Source organism: Podarcis melisellensis (genome assembly GCF_964234715.1).
Source record: "Podarcis melisellensis genome assembly, chromosome: 5".
NCBI classification, from domain to species: Eukaryota; Metazoa; Chordata; class Lepidosauria; order Squamata; family Lacertidae; genus Podarcis; species Podarcis melisellensis.
In genome coordinates this window covers 54,116,712-54,132,480 of record NC_138537.1, presented here as the reverse complement: position 1 = coordinate 54,132,480, position 15,769 = coordinate 54,116,712, and the positions used below count along the sequence as shown (strand labels likewise).

Below are 15,769 nucleotides of genomic sequence, written 5' to 3'. Positions count from 1 at the left end.
TAATTATTTTAATAGTTTATATGTTACTCCCCCAATGCCTGGAGTGACTTCAAGTGGAAATAAAGCTGTCGTCCTATGTTTCTTTACCTGGGGAATCTCATTCTACACAGTGGGATTGATGCCCAAATAAACAAGCACAGTGTGCAAGATGTATGCACGATTCCTACACAACTGTCAGAACTGGGAATTCACTGGCTGCATTAGCGACACAGTATCGAGCTATTTCTGGGGAAATTTACAATGCCTTCCAAATGCTGCATAGCAGGCAGCAAAGTGAACAAAACAGGTGAATGATTCTCCCATCATTTCATCTCCATCTGTTGAATTTCTGTTTGCCACGATGGTTTTAAAGAAGAAAAAAAAACCAAAACCGTGCCAGAAAAAGAAACGATATCTATGTCTAAAGGGTGTTTTTTTTTTAAGGCAGAGGATACGATAAACTTAAACCCGCTGCAACTAATAATAAACCTGTCCCTTTAAGACGCAGTATTTACCTTTGATGCCTCTTTTGTTTTTGGCCCCGCACATGGAAGATGCGAAGCTGTGCGATGGGCTCCCGGAAGTCGCGACAGAAAGCGAGGGAGACTGGAGCCCTCTCCCTGCTCCACCCAAACTTTTGCCCTTTGCTAAGATGGCGGCCGCCGGCGCTGCTGCCGCTGCTTCCCGGGGCCCCTGAAGGGTTTGTGGCACCCTAAGCCGGCCGGCAAAGATGGCGGCGGCGGGGGGGAGTAGTTCCCCAAGTATCGTGGAGTACCTGGGCGGAGACGACGGCTACCGCTGCGGCTACTGCAAGAGCGACACCGGCAACCTCTCCCACGGTTAGGATCCCGAGGGCGGGGAGAAGCAGCAGAGGAAGGGAGGGCGCTGCGCGCGTGTCTCCCTTTCCTTAAAACTACCTTTTAAAGAAATAAGAGCAGAGCGCCAGATGCATGGAAAGTGCGCATGGGCTGAGCTGGGCCTTGGCTCTGGGGGGTCCGAAATGATTCACTTTCCTTGCAGACCCTTGGAAGTCTAGGCGGGTTGGTGTTCACCTAAGTTCCTGCCACCTCTCAGCTATGGTGAAGAAGCGAGGCGGGGTGGGGGGGCTTAATGAAACCCACAAGCCCACTTTCTGGGTACCCCACTTCCTTCCAGGGCAGTAGCTGAGGGGCTGCCACAAGGAGATAAGGTATGGGGGTGGGTTACCCCTTTCAGGCCTCCCTTGAAAAGTCAGGGACTGCTGTGCAATCCAGAGGATTGCAGCAGGGACACACACACACACACAAACCTGCATCCAAAATCCAAACGTGTTAATGGTGTAAACCAGTGGTTCCCAACCTTTTTTCTTTTTTGCTATGCCCCACCTGAGCATCTCTAAAATCCTGATGCCCACCCCCTGCCCTGTGACATATAATTCTTATTATTAAAAAAAAGTGAACTATTCATGTGGAGGAAGCCTAAAAGGCTTGGTCTAATGCATTTCAAATTGCCCCCCTTAAAAATCAAATTGCTGTGGAGCATGTGCCTCACGTAGGGAACCATGGGTGTAAACTTTCATGAACTCAAGCCTTCTTCGTAAAAAAATGGTTGGTAGTTAGTTACTGTCCTCTGTCTGGATCCTTTAGTTGCTACCCACTCCCTTCCCTGTTTTGTGTTTTGTTTTGGCTCTCAGAACTAGGAAGAACCACGGGGACAGTACAAAAGGCCTGGCAATGTGACTGCTGAGAGGGTTAAAGCAGAGAAGGCAGGCTTCACTAATGTGTCATATTGTGGAGAGTGGCTAGCTGGAGCCAGGTGTAAAACAGACTGCCTCTTAGCAGCTGCTAAGCAGTGCAGGGGTTTCTTTTGAGCTCACAGTCCTCCTCTACACAAAATATTTGTTCTCCAAGCTCTTTTCATTTTGGCTGCCTAATTGGGAAGGGGAAGTCATGTTGTTGTTGTTAAAAGAATAGGGTGTCACAAATCCCTGTTGATCTACAGCTACTCACCCAGAGATAGTAATAGGCCCTCTGCTGGGTTAAAGAGCAATATTGTGGGTGTGAGCAGGAACTAATGAAAAACTGACAGTAGAGGTGGAGGTTCAATATTTTTGAGGAAAGAAATGGGTTTTGTTGCAAAGAGGCAAAGGGTGGGACAGTAAGGAACAATGGGACAGAATAAATGGTGGGCGAACAAACACAGAGCTAGATTTGGCAGAGTTGCTGAATGCCTGTGAGACAGAAGGAGCAGATAGAGGTGAATGTGACATGTCAAAGCAGGACAAGGAGAACCTGTTGCTAATGCAGATAGGACTATTTCCCTTAAGCATTGACTTGGGGAGAGTAATGGTGGGAAAAGCTAATGGAGTGTAGTAAATTAGATTGGTCAGTGGGTTTGGGGTAGAGACTAAATATAGGGTGTTGAAGTGTTGGGTGGATGTAGCAAAACTAGTGAGGAATATCGATTTTAATGTTCATCACAAAGTTTTAATTTTGTGTTTAAAAAATTTCAGCAGTGTTTTTTTTAAAAAATAAGGTTTTGTGTTGCAAAGAAATACAGGAAGCAGTAGCTTTCCACAGGAACTGGCTTTGTTCCCATTATTTGAAGTGAAGTTTTTATTTCTCCCCCCTCCCTCATGTCTTGTTTGATGTGTGTTTCAGGCATGTGGGCTCATTCACTGACTGTCCAAGATTACCAAGATCTTATCGACAGAGGTTGGCGAAGGTAAGAGATGCCATCTGAGCACTTTTGGTGTAACTGAATCCAGTGTTTCAATATTAAAGAGCATATTGTGGAATTCAAACTGCCACATTTTATTGTAAAAATATGTAAGATCATAAACTTCACATTGTACCATGAGGAAACTGAAAGGGAAAGTGTTTTTAAGTCATGCTAGCAAAGTGCTGCCCTGCTTGTGCTTCTTCAGTCTTAGTTTCTCACTCCTCCTCACAGAAAATATATGGCAGTGTCTATTTCTATTGGGGAAAGAGTGTAGACTTATCCCTAGTTAACCTGGTTTGGAGGACCTATGAAGGCCTATGTGGCCTTCAGCTCAGGCATAGTATTCTTCCAGATATTGCTACACTCAAACCCCCACCATCCTTGGTCATTGGCCATGTTGGCTGGGAGTTAGACTACATCCTCGAGCATCTAGAGGTCAGCAGGTTTTAGTGGTAATGAAGGAAGAAGTGGGGCATTTGCTATGGAGAGAGTCTTGAGAAGGCAAGGAGACAGTGCATAATTCTGCAGCCCCTTTACGGTCTCTTTCATCATAAGCATAAACTTCAGTTTGGTCCTTCAAGAGCTCCCATGCCATGAGTGAGTTCATTTCATTTCCTGCTCTTTTTCTGTTTTGTTGCAATACCTATACCAACTGTAACTTGTATACTATCAGAAAAGTTCTCCATTTGTGAATAGGGGACAACTTGACTTCCTTCTAAGAGAAGTCTTTTATTAGGACCAGTAGCCCATTTGAAGTGCTCCATTTAAAACTAAGCGTCACCTAAAGTGACCATTATTCTGGTAGGTCTTGGTGCAAGAAATTGACTAGCAATACCTTCTTGAAAAGAGGGGCTCTAGCCTTGAGTGGACCTTTTCAGAAGAGCTGGGGCCCATGTTCCATCTGGCCTATGTGGAGACTCCCACCTTTAGTAGATATATGTCTAGTACTTCTCAGCAGAAGACTTCCAAGCGTGGGTCCAGTCTTCTGAGTCCCATAAGGCCAGCAGTCATAGTGCAATAACTCCAGAATGCCACTGCATTGCACATCGCCAAGAGACGAGCTAATTGATTTGGATGGTTATGATCATGTGCCTCAGAGAGCATTTGGAAAGTGGGGTATACATTTCTTAAATAAATATGTAATGACAGTTTAAATACAGTGGTCTCAGACTGGTTTGCGCATAATGCCAAACCCTGGTTTAGTGCATTGTTCTTTAACAAGACTACAATTCCCATAACCCCTGACCATTGACCATGCTGGGTGAGACCCGTGAGCATAGATTAGCATTATGCGTGACCCAGGAATCATAGTTTAAACAAATAAGTTATTTAAACCTTATAATTAAGTTATTTAAACCTTATAATTCATGGCTATTCTAAGAACTAAACATACATTTTAAATAGTTATTTTTTTAAACTTATAGGAGTGGGAAATACATTTACAAGCCTATTATGAATCGTACATGTTGTCCTCAATATACAATAAGGTAAGGCAATACTTCTGTATATTTTCTTGAATGTCGACATATAGACAGAGTCGGATATCTGCTTAATATCAATATTAATGGGAAATTGTGACTCGTGATGTCATTCAGCTATGAAGCAGGTTGCTGTGCGGGTAAACAGTTTATTATGAGCAAGCAGGTTGGAACCCTGTGCATAAAATGCTTTTAGTTGTACATGTACTGTTGTAAAGAACCTTGCTGAAAAGAGATGTAAAAATATCAGAGTAATTTGTACATTGCAAGACTTTGAAACTGTGTGTTCTGCTGGGCTTTAATTCCATGTAACATCTCAGCCCATTTTAGTGAATGCGGGTGATTAAATGTTAATGTTGTCATAATTCCAAACATCCACAGAAATATCGAAAGAGCATCACTAGCCACTAATTAATGTGGTATTGTTAACAAAGCCTAAACTGTTCCATGGAACCTAGACTACATGACTAATTGATAACATACATATCAAATTTTTGTTTAATATACTGTATTATTTGGCGGATACCTTGACTATATTCCCTTTTTCTTTTTTTAGATGCCGGGCCTTACATTTCCAGCCTTCCAAATCACATAAGAAGGTTCTAAAGAAGATGTTGAAATTCTTAATGAAGGGGGAAATTCCTGTAGTAGACAGTGAAGGTAATAAGCAGTCTTTTAAACATTACTTACTGTTGTGGTTTTGTGCAGTTGAAATTGTTGTGCAATTAAATTTCTTTTTTACTTAGATCAATAGGTCAATGGCATGTAAATTATATAGAGCTGTAGCGGTCTTTTAAATTTTAATTATTAGTGTTATATAGTGGTTTTTTATCAGCTGTCCTTTCTCTTTTGCTCATGGTTTGTCCTAATTTTTTTCCTATTTACAGTGGAGCCTATGGATTCTCACACCAAAGATACTGATGGCTGCAGTTTTTTCTTAAAAGATGAACCAGACAGCTGTCAGGCTGAACTAAAACCCCTCAATCCTGATCACTTGGAGAAGGTGGAGAGTGGGGAAGGTGAAATAACTGTGAAGAAAGCAGACTCAGAGCATATTGAATTGTCTCATGAGAAAGTTAATGCCAATTCTGGGGAGCCGTTGGAATCAGCTAAAGTTAGTCCGGCAGTTCCCAAACCAGGTAACTAATCTTTAATATAAGAAGATGGCAAGACAGCTTTGCACCTTCTTTTCTTCCTTGTTTGTCTTGTGTGATTTCCAGAAATTGCAGATGGTTCAGAGTTCAGCGGCCAGGTTGCTCACTGGATCAAGACAGCCTGAGTATATAACACTAATCCTGTGCTGACTGCACTGGCTTAACAGTTAGTTTCTGGGCCCAATTCAAAGTCCTACTTTTGACCTTATAAAGCTTTATGTGGCTCAGGACCCCAGTACTTTAAGGGCTGCCTCTCCCCATATGTGCTGACCAGGACACTTCAATCATCATCTGAGGCCCTTCTTCATGTGCCCACAGGAAGCTGGTGACATGAGAACAGGACTTCTCTGTCATGGCTGCCTGCTTGTGGAAGGCTCTCTCTAGGGTGGCTCACTTGGCACCATTATTACCTGTCTTCAGGTGCCCATCAAAATCATTTTTCCCTTAACCAGGAATTAATTAATTTATCAGTAGCCTCTTTTAGTGGGTGGGGTGTTTTAATCCTCCATTTTAAAAATATGAATGCGTTCTAGATTTTTCAGTTTTGTTTCGTGCTGGTTCTAATGCACGTGCAGAAACAACCTTCTTGACTGTTGGCCCTGCTTTGAGTTACTTTTGCAAAAAAAACAACGGGGGAGGAGACTAATGAGTGGCTTACAAATACAGTATTATAACTTTATACACAAGTAGGAAATTATTTGTGCTGCTTAACCTGACAAGTGATGAGTACAAGTGTTATGGGCAAGGCAGACATATACAGTGGTACCTTGGTTCTCAAACTTAATCTGTTCCAGAAGTCCATTCCAAAACCAAAGTGTTCCAATACCAAGGCATACTTTCCCATAGAAAGTAATGCAAAACGGATTAATCCGTTCCAGACTTTTAAAAACAACCCCTAAAACAGCAGTTTAACATGAATTTTACTAATGAGACCATTGATCCATAAAATGAAAGCAATAATCAATGTACTGTACTATAAAATAAATAAGGCACTATTGTGGGTGATAAAAATTAAAATTATTATTTTTTCGTTACCTGCACTCATGATAGTCATTGTTTGGATGGGGCGCTTTTACCCATTTCCGCAGTCACGCAATCAATCAATCAATCAGTAGCTGAACTGGGTTCCACACAGTCACAAAAACAAGTTAACCGAAAAAGCCTCAAAAACAAAAAAGAAATAGCAAAAACAAAAGCGCCACACTTAATCCGTTCTGGAAGTCCATTTGACTTCCAAAATGTTTGAAAACCAAGCCACAGCTTCTGATTGGTGCAGACGCCCTGGAAACAGTAGCTGATAGCCGCATCGGCCGTATGGCTTCCAAAAAATGTTTGAAAACTGGAATCACTTACTTTCGGCGTTTATGAACCAAGGCTTTTGAGTACCAAGGTACCACTGTACTAAAAAACAAGCAGTACATACATTTTGAGTAGACAGTAGTTGGAACAGATAAGCAAGGAAGAGGGAGGGAGGGAGGAGAGAAGGCCATTGCTATGCCATATGAGTTACTTAGGCAGAATAGCTGTTGTTTAGGAATGTTTAAAGTGTAAATAGTGCTGTGCCTTTTACCTAGCTGAGCTGGCCACTTTCCTCTCTGGCAAAGGGGACGACATGTGGGCATCACATTCTGGTGCTAAAGAAATGCCTGTTAATTGATCTGACTGGTGTTTGGTATTGATTGGAGCATCCAGGCAAACCGACAGGGAGACTGGGGATCACCCTGGTATTTTCCCCAATACAAGCACAATGTAGCTGGAGTGTCAGAAGAGGATTACATTTTTGCTTATGGTATTAATGGCCTTTCTTCCAGGCGTCATAAAAGTATACAGGAGAACGAAAGTAGCTATTCTACAGCACACACTTTCCCCATTGAGTATGTACGCATTGCCTTTCTAGGGAAAGGAGCCGACTTGAGTAAGCCACCCTGCCGTAAAGCAAAGGAACTAAGGAAGGAACATAAATTGCAGAAGACCCTTCAGAACCAACAAAACCCTTCGCTGCAAACTGAGGCTCAGGTTTTGCTTGGCCAGCGCTCGAAAGCTAAAACCAATCAGCCCAAATCAATTGAAGACTTCCTTTTTGCCTCCTTACCTACTGAACCTGTACACCAGTTAGAGGTACTGAGATACTTACTTTGATTGACATGTGAGACATAGAGCCATCATGTCATTCTTGTACTGCTGCTTATGTTGAAGGTATTTGATTAGTCAGATGTGAAAAATGTTCTACTTTTAATTGTAAAAATTGGTTGCATTATAACATGCCTTGCTGTCAATTACTGGCATTTGAAAAGTCCTGTGATGTTTTCAGTTTAGCCTTATAAGACATTGTTGTGTGTATGTTAGTGTGTGCAAAACTTAAGTGGATGTGTTCTTTGCAGAAACACAAGAGGGTGCTGTGGTTCCACCTGAACGAATAGCGTAGCACATTTCCAGAACAAAAATCACATTAGTGGAACTGTAATTAGATATTAACGTTATATAAAATTAGTCCCCTAATTTGAAGTAAAAATTAGAAATGACAAATAGCTAGATTTTTATATTATTGAAGAAGATGCTGTTTCACAAAATATTTTTATCAGTTTCCAGTACCAGACTCCTGGCTATAATTTGTGCATTTCTGGAAATCTTTAGGACCTATTTTCCTCCAAATATGCATATGATGGCATATGAGTCTATTACCTATTCACCCCGTGAGAAGAATTTCTTAACCAGTTTTGGGCAATGTGCTGAAACTTACATACAAGGTAGCTGACAAAGAATTACTTTATCCTCTTGGCCACTTCCCTGGGCACCAAACAGCTCCTTGGAGAGCAGTGCTTGGTCCCTAGGAAACTAGGTCTTGCTCCTGTGAACCAATCTTTCCAAGCAGCCCCTTTATCTCCTTCAAAATTGGTGGAGGGGGGAGAGAGGATGCCTGTCACCACTGTTCAGCTGGATTTTCTTTTTCAGGGATTGAGGCTGCAAACCTCTAGGTCAGTGGCTCTCATCCTGTAGGCCACAGAGTTCATCACTGGCTACTGGATATTAAGAGCCACTTCCCAAACCCTGGCAAGTAAGGGAGAGGGGGTCCCACCTCCTGTTGCTGGGTACAGCCCTTCCCCACAGCAAGGGGCCTCATGCAGGTAGAAAGTAGTCAAGCAACAGAAGGAGGTGATGGTGCATGGTGGCAGGGCTTTTTTCAGCTGGAAACCTTTGCTCTAGATCAGGCATCCCCAAACTCGGCCCTCCAGATGTTTTGGGACTACAACTCCCATCATCCCTGGCTAACAGGACCAGTGGTCAGGGATGATGGGAATTGTAGTCCCAAAACATCTGGAGGGTCGAGTTTGGGGGTACCTGCTCTAGATGGTCAAAAGCACACCCTGGCTGATTATAGTTCTTTCCCTTATGGGCACTTAAATTGCCTCATCCCTGATTCTGTCCCTGATCTTATACTTTTCCATCTTGTAACTTTTCCTTTGTCACCCTCCTGTCAAAAGCCATTTGCATGTCATGTGCTTGCCTCCTGTGTTTTGACCCACCCTTGCTTCTGTTTTAGCTTGTCTCTGACCCTGGAAGGACATTTGACTTTGGCTCCTTGATTACTGCCTAGCATTAACATGACCTCTGACTCCACTTGCTCTGTTCATTTGCGATTGCCACGCCAGGTCAGATTCTGTTCAGTGTAGCACCTAGCCATGACAGGGTATTTGCTTGGTCTCTTGCAAGACATGACTCATAGCCAAGGTGTAAGGGAAATAGTTTTTTCTTAATGAGAATTGGATCAAAAATTTGATACATTAGCCTTAGCAGAGAAAATAGTGAACTTGAGGCATACGTTGGCCCAGGTCATGTATCACATTAAACTATGGCTTAAAACAAACTATGGTTTGATGTGACTGAGTAACTTGCTGGTGCATGTTGCTGAAAAGTTTTTTTGCAGTGCTTCTTCCCCATTCTTGCCATACCACAGGTAAAACAAGTCAGGGTCTGGTTTGTAACGTTGTCCAAATGCAGTCTATTATTTGTTTCCCTCCTAACCATGAGTGGCAAGCAGTATTTGTTCTTGGCTTACTTCTCATGCCTCGTTCTGGCATGTTTGTTTATTTTTTCTTAGGAAAAATGGGTATAGTTCCGCTAATAGCACATTTTAAAGCATACATTTATGTGTGCTAAGTCTGTTTTCCACTTAATAATGCTGATATTCTGGGGTTCTGTGGCATATAGTGAAAGAGGAGGCTGAGACAGTAATCCTAAACACCCTTACTAGGAACTAAGTCCCATTGAACTCCTTGAGACTTCTGAGTTAAACATGCTTAGGATTGAACTGCTAGTATAGTATGTGTTAACATGAAGTTGTGCTAATAGGATTTAAGGGAGATTTAAATTATTCAGTTGTGTTAAAAGAAATCTCATCAGTGTTCTTGTCCTAGCACCTCAAAATAGTGCATAGGTGATGGTAGATAGCCAACAGCAAGGACTGATAGGAAAATTGCAGGAAGAAAAATGACCCCCTGCAATTTAAGGGTGGATGTGAACTTGAGTAGCAACTTGTTTTTGTTCTTACAACATGTATAGAATATATGTATTTATGTTTGAATAATCCTTATTATACAACTGCATGATTCACTCAAAATTGATTTTGTATTAGACTTTGTAAACTATTGAGTAAAGTGCACGGTGTTTACAGAACAATGACTGGAAACTAAACTTAAATGGTTACATGGAAAATAATCTTTTCATTTCTATAAAAAAAAGGTGTAGTGGAGCAGAAAGTAACATTGGCCTCGAGGGGGAAATGGTTGTTTAAAAGTATTGTTGATTTCATTGTGTAAATGTTGATTTAACTATAGTTAGTTTCTAACTGTTTGTATTCTTTGCAGCTTTTGAATGGCTATTATTCCAATAATGAATATCTTTCTTTGGAAGGTGAGGCTGGTGCAATCATCTCCACCAAGTTCCCTGTTCAAAGCCACCTTTCAGGAGTCTTACCAGGTCTATAAACGTTACCAGATGGTTATTCACAAGGACCCACCTGATAAACCAACCGCCAGCCAGGTCAGACACAAGCATGTTGCTTTGGTCTATTCTGAGACATTTGGAAGCTGTTCCTTTAAAATAATTAATAACCATAGAAACTTCAAAAAAGAAAAAAAAGAATTAAACAAAACTTAAATCCTGGAAGTACAAGGAGGTTTTGCATATCTCATGAGTGCCACAAATAATTAAAGACATTTTCAAGCAAAAGGAGAAGCAATAATGGGGTTTGCTTTGACATTGGAGATGGTGCATAAAGAGGAGCAGGTGAATTAGTGAAATACACTTTAAATTCCCCAAACAGTAAGGTAGCTAGATTTTGAAAGTTTTTCATGCCTATTTAATGGGCGGTCCTACAGGGCTTGAATGTGTTTCACAAATATTTGTAAATAGGTTTGAAGGCTTTTTTTTTTTTTAAAAAAAAGCCAAAACAATCAAGTGGTGTATAAATTTTATGAAATAAAAAAAAAAATTAGGGCACAGTTAACCTTGGGTTTAATTTATGCTGAGGGTCCTATCCATAAAGTATGTTGCATATTGGATGGGGAAGGAGAACAAGGTATTGGAAGAGTGTGCGTGTAGGATGAAATGGTTTCCTTACACCTGTTCAACTCTTTGACTAAATCTTTACTTTTTATTTTCCACCTTCATTCTCTTCTGCCCCTAACAAACCAACCTTTGCAAGGTACTGTGAAATTCTGAAAAGGCCCCTAGTTTCATTCAGGCAAGAAGACATGTGGTATCTAGGAAATGGATATCTTCAATCAGTACCCATTATTTCTTTTGCTTCAGTGTGTTGTTGATGCCCCTGTCCATACTGCAGTTTGTTCTCATACCCTCATCTATCCTTTGGCAATTCCTTTTCCTTAATGTAGGCTACTTCTTCTCTCACCTGACAATTCCCAACTCACTTTCTTCACATTGTTGTGTCTGCTTTCTTTGGCAAAATAATCCGAATTCAGCAGTGGAAATAAGTCACAAATAGTGTGTGTGTGTGTGTGTGTGTGTGTGTGTGTGTGGTGGAATGGTTTTAGAAAGTGTTAGTGTTTCCTGATAAGCATCAGTTGGATAAAGGCATCCTTCTCCATTCAAAATGTACCTTGTGTAATCATTGATAAACAGACTTGGGTCCTGACTTGGCTGCTGCTGGCGGGTGTATCCTCTGAGTGGAGCTCCACTGGGGATGTTCCTGCTGGCAGAAGATTTGGGGAGGCAACATTAATCAATTCTCCCTTGTGGTGCCTGAAAAACTGTTCTGGAGGACTGGTAGGATGCTCTGGAACAGCAGGGGCAGGGGCAGTAATCATCTCTGGACAGAAGGAGCCCTTCTGTTTGTGGAAGGCTAAATTTGGATTCCAGCCTATGTAAATTGTGGTGGGTAGCGTCTGCTATAATGGATTGTGGAAGATGGTAGGGAATTTAGTTTGCAGAGTAGATCATACTTTATGGATAATTCCTTTGGGATTGTGTGTATTCAGAAATGGACTTTATGACCAAACACGAAGTCCAGAGGTGCAAAAACCTAGGTCACTAGCGCCTAAAACATAATCTAGTGACAAGCATGTGGATTAATGTAGAAGTCAGGAAGCAGGTTTCTTCTGTATGACTTCCATTTGGGTGGGAGGGAGGCTGAGTAGCCCAGTGAAGGCCAGAACTTGGAAGATGTTCATATTCTGCAGCTCTGTTGAGGTATTAGTTCTGCCATTTACAATGCATGATTAAGATATTTGGAGTGGTGGGAAAGGTTTTTGGATGAGAATTGTGTATAGCCCTCAGGTTTACAAACTCTAATTGAGAACTTCTGATAGTCTAGATCTATTCTCACTAGACCGGTAATGAGTAAACCTTAACTACAGAGCCAGTTCACTTGAAGCATTGACCAGGCCTTTGGTTTAACATCACTGCTTTGCCTGAACTGAGAGTACACTCTAGAAAATATATGACAACTCCAGGATGCAGCGAAATACTGGTTGTAGGTGGCAAGCTTGCCTTCCATTATTGATCTTATTGAGAAATCTTAGAATTCACCTCCTTCTAGAACATGAGACAGTCAAATCCTTCTTGACTTACCTGGAATGTTGATTATGTTATCTATTTTGTATGGAGAGATAATTGGCATAGAATATTAAGTGGCTCTGAGTATTACTGTTTTCAGCTGGTATGCAAACGAGTTCTTCCTGTTCCTGGAGTGCAGAACCAGCCTAGCACTTAGAATGCCACCATTGCTTCAAATCTTAGTAATAAATTTCTGCGGTTGCTGGGCTTCCTTGTATGTCTCCTAGGAAGAGGCTTTGAAATGGATTTGAGGAGATAGCATACTAGCCTTACCTTCAGAAGCATTTGAACAAATGCCAACAAAGTACCTTTGTTTTCCTTTGCTCTGAAGGTGAGGTTAGTACCTGTTTCTTTAGAGGACCCACAGTTCAAATCATCTTTCACCCAGTCTGCTGCTTTATTTGCCAAGTATCAGATGGCCATACACAAGGACTCTCCTTTTGAATGTAACGAGTATCAGGTACAGTTAACTGCATGCACTTTTTTTGTCCTTATTATCATTGGTGGTGTGAATAACAGGATATTGAACTGACTTTCTATCAGATCTGTGAATGTGGTGGGGGAATTAGGATTTGGATGTGCCTTCCAGCAGTAGCGTTCTTATGTACTCAGTATTTTATCTGTGTCCTGAATCGGTTGCAATAAGCTTGCTACTGTTCTCCTGATCCAGTTATTTGGAAGTAAATCCCAGTATCACCAATGGGATTTGCTCTGAAATAAGTATGCTCAGCCCAGGTATAGTGCAGGTGTAATATTTCCTGTTCTGTCATGGTGTACCCTTCCGGTTTGCATGCTTCTCCCCATTCTTCAATCTCTTTGGTTCATGTGCTCAATTTCTCCCCCATCATCTTCTCTTTGGCTTGAATTCCTTCATATTCCTTTCCATAACTAACCATGGTTAGCATTACACCTGAATTGCAGTTAACACTAGCCATGGTTAGCTTTAAACCAGAGTTTGAAGTGGGTTTAAAACTGTGGTTTAATGACTAACATTAATGTCATTGCAGATGGAATGCTAGCCATGTATAGTACTGAAAGTGGTAGGGGAAGGGATTTGAGTGGAAGAGAAGAGGAAGGGGTCAGATTGGAGCGTGCAAGTAAAAAACCCCCACTAGAGATCAGTCAGTGTTATGTTAGTAACAGACATAAGGTTAGTGTTTGATTTAGAAAACTAAACTCATGGCTAAAACGAAAAGCCTCCTGTTTTCCAGACATTTGAAACTAAATTTTATGATCGATTTAGGATTGACAACAATTGGAATTATCAGTACAAGAAATCTGGGCCATTTCAACATCACAGCTTAATGGAGGGTTTAAAGTTTTACAGAAACTATATAACCAGGTGTCATAACTTCTGTGTGTGTGTTTTGTTTTTTGAAAGCTTAACATCAGTTATGGCTACAGTTCAAAATACATTTACTGCAGTCTCTAATCTCTTGTTTTCGCCACTCCTTTTGATTCTATACATTACCTTATTTTCTTGTATTGTTGTAATATTGAAAATTAACTTGCTTGCAGTCTGCATCTTGAAAAATTTAAGTGTAGAATGTTGGGCGTAGTGCAAGTGTTTAAAGGTCAGCAGTTGCCCATTTTTTATGTAACAGTAAACCATGGTTTAGCTCTATGTGTGGAGCCAATGCTAGCTTGTACTCAAGTATTTCGACAGGAGACAATTGAAACTTTCCACTTCCAGTATTAAGTCAGTCTCTTATTTCACTGCTCACCTGGCCAACATCGGTTACTAGGAATTCCATGCAGGCAAGTGCATGGAATTCCCTCCAGGTGACCAAGAAGGCTGGTAAAGGATGAAAAGAGCACTCTGTTTATCCTTTGCCAGCCCAATGTGCTTCATGTCTGCTGCTGCTTATTTTTACCAGGATTGGATTTGTTGAATCAAGCCAGGATCAAAATGTGAGTTTTGATCCTGGCATATTAATAAGAAGCTGCGGGGATGGACTAAGCCAGGCATATGTAATCAGTGTAACCCCTTGCCCACGGAGCACTTTTGCTGATAAAATCAAACCTCCCCCCTTCTCTTCCTACACCAGTAGGACACCACAGTTTTCGTGTTCAGTTTGGACTGAGATCAAAGGAAATCTTGGTTTCAGTAAAACCTGTATGAATTAGGTGTGATTGTAGACTTACTGAGTGAGTCAATTTTAAATGGTGCCTGCTGGATATATGGAGTTCCTTCATATAAAGCTATTTTATTTGCTCACTTTTCTCATATATATATATCTTTGTTGTAATGCTGGATTTTTAATCTGCTTTTCTGTTTATTGTCTTATTTTATGATTGTTTTTATTGTAATTCTGATTTCTTTTAATATGCAACGTAAGCTGATCTCGGAGCCTCACTGGCTGAAGAGCTGGAGCAACAAGTGCATGAAAACAAATAATTATGCAACATTTTAGAAAGAAAAACTGCTGAGGCTATCTTCATCCTGCTTTATAAAATGGCTATTACCTTGGAAAATATGATTTAGGCATCTATTTTTTTCAAATTAAATATGCACCGCCTTCTTCTAAATAGCTTATTTTGAAATGATATTATGTTTATTTGGGTTGTAGAATGTCATAACAACTTCAAAAGAACTGTTACACAATGGTAAATCGCCTTCCCAATTGACTTTGGGTTAGCCTTAAGTTTAATAGTTTATAAGGTGAACCCTCCCTCTCCCCCATCCCTGGGTAGGAAAAACATACAGTATTTATAAAGCCACTTTCTGTGAGCAAAACTAGACATGTAGGTGTCTTCAGTTCCTTTTTAAAACTTACTTTTAAAAAAGACTGTTTGCTGTTAAAATGATGAGATATAAACATGTTGTTAACATTACATATGTGTAAGTTATCTAGGTTTGGTTCACAAATACATTAGGAACTGCAATTCATGTAGATCAACATCTTGGATACTTGTTAATATCAAGTGCCAGATTAGAAAATATGCCATGAGAATTATTTTTATTAAATAAGAAGTTCTCTGGCTAGTGATAGGTTCATAAACAGTTAACATTCATTTTCATTTTTAATATGCTGTTAAATTGTTTCCCCAAAAGCCTGCCTGACGAATAGAGCATATCTGTCAGGGTTTGAAAAAAGTCACACTGTGTTCAGCAGCATTTCTTCCTAGGAAAGTAGATACCAAGGCTTGCACCCTTAATTTATTGCCTTCATAGTATTACAGGTTAGCCCTTGGAAAAGGACTACTGAATCTTAGGAAACAAGTTTGCACATAATATTTCAGTATCTAGACTAGGATATAGCTGTAACTGACTCCAAGTGTAAACGTTTTAACATTTTCATCTGATGTTGAAGTAAACAATTGTGTTGATTGTTAACACACATTTCTGGACACCTTTCTATTGCAGGGAATGGATTATTCAGT

The 15,769-nt window shown here is 40.7% G+C and overlaps 1 protein-coding gene across 6 annotated transcripts in view; it reads left to right on the top strand.

The window, feature by feature from the left end:
- The window catches only part of ATE1 (arginyltransferase 1), a 72,122-nt gene that overhangs the window by 1,380 nt on the left and 54,973 nt on the right, over positions 1–15,769 (top strand). Inside the window, exons 1-8 of one of the 6 annotated variants that reach the window (XR_014168641.1) lie at positions 606–818; positions 2,619–2,682; positions 4,104–4,166; positions 4,714–4,817; positions 5,045–5,296; positions 7,209–7,429; positions 10,223–10,351; positions 12,717–12,845. Coding sequence is in view for 5 of the 6 variants with exons in the window: in XM_081912764.1 (XP_081768890.1) it covers positions 710–818; positions 2,619–2,682; positions 4,104–4,166; positions 4,714–4,817; positions 5,045–5,296; positions 7,209–7,429; positions 10,223–10,351; positions 12,717–12,845 (1,071 nt within the window). In the remaining variant the exon portion in view is untranslated. Of the gene's footprint in view, positions 1–605; positions 819–2,618; positions 2,683–4,103; positions 4,167–4,713; positions 4,818–5,044; positions 5,297–7,208; positions 7,430–10,222; positions 10,352–12,716; positions 12,846–15,769 lie in introns of those variants that run through there. The other 5 variants (XM_081912764.1, XM_081912760.1, XM_081912761.1 and 2 more) reach the window with 5 other exon arrangements.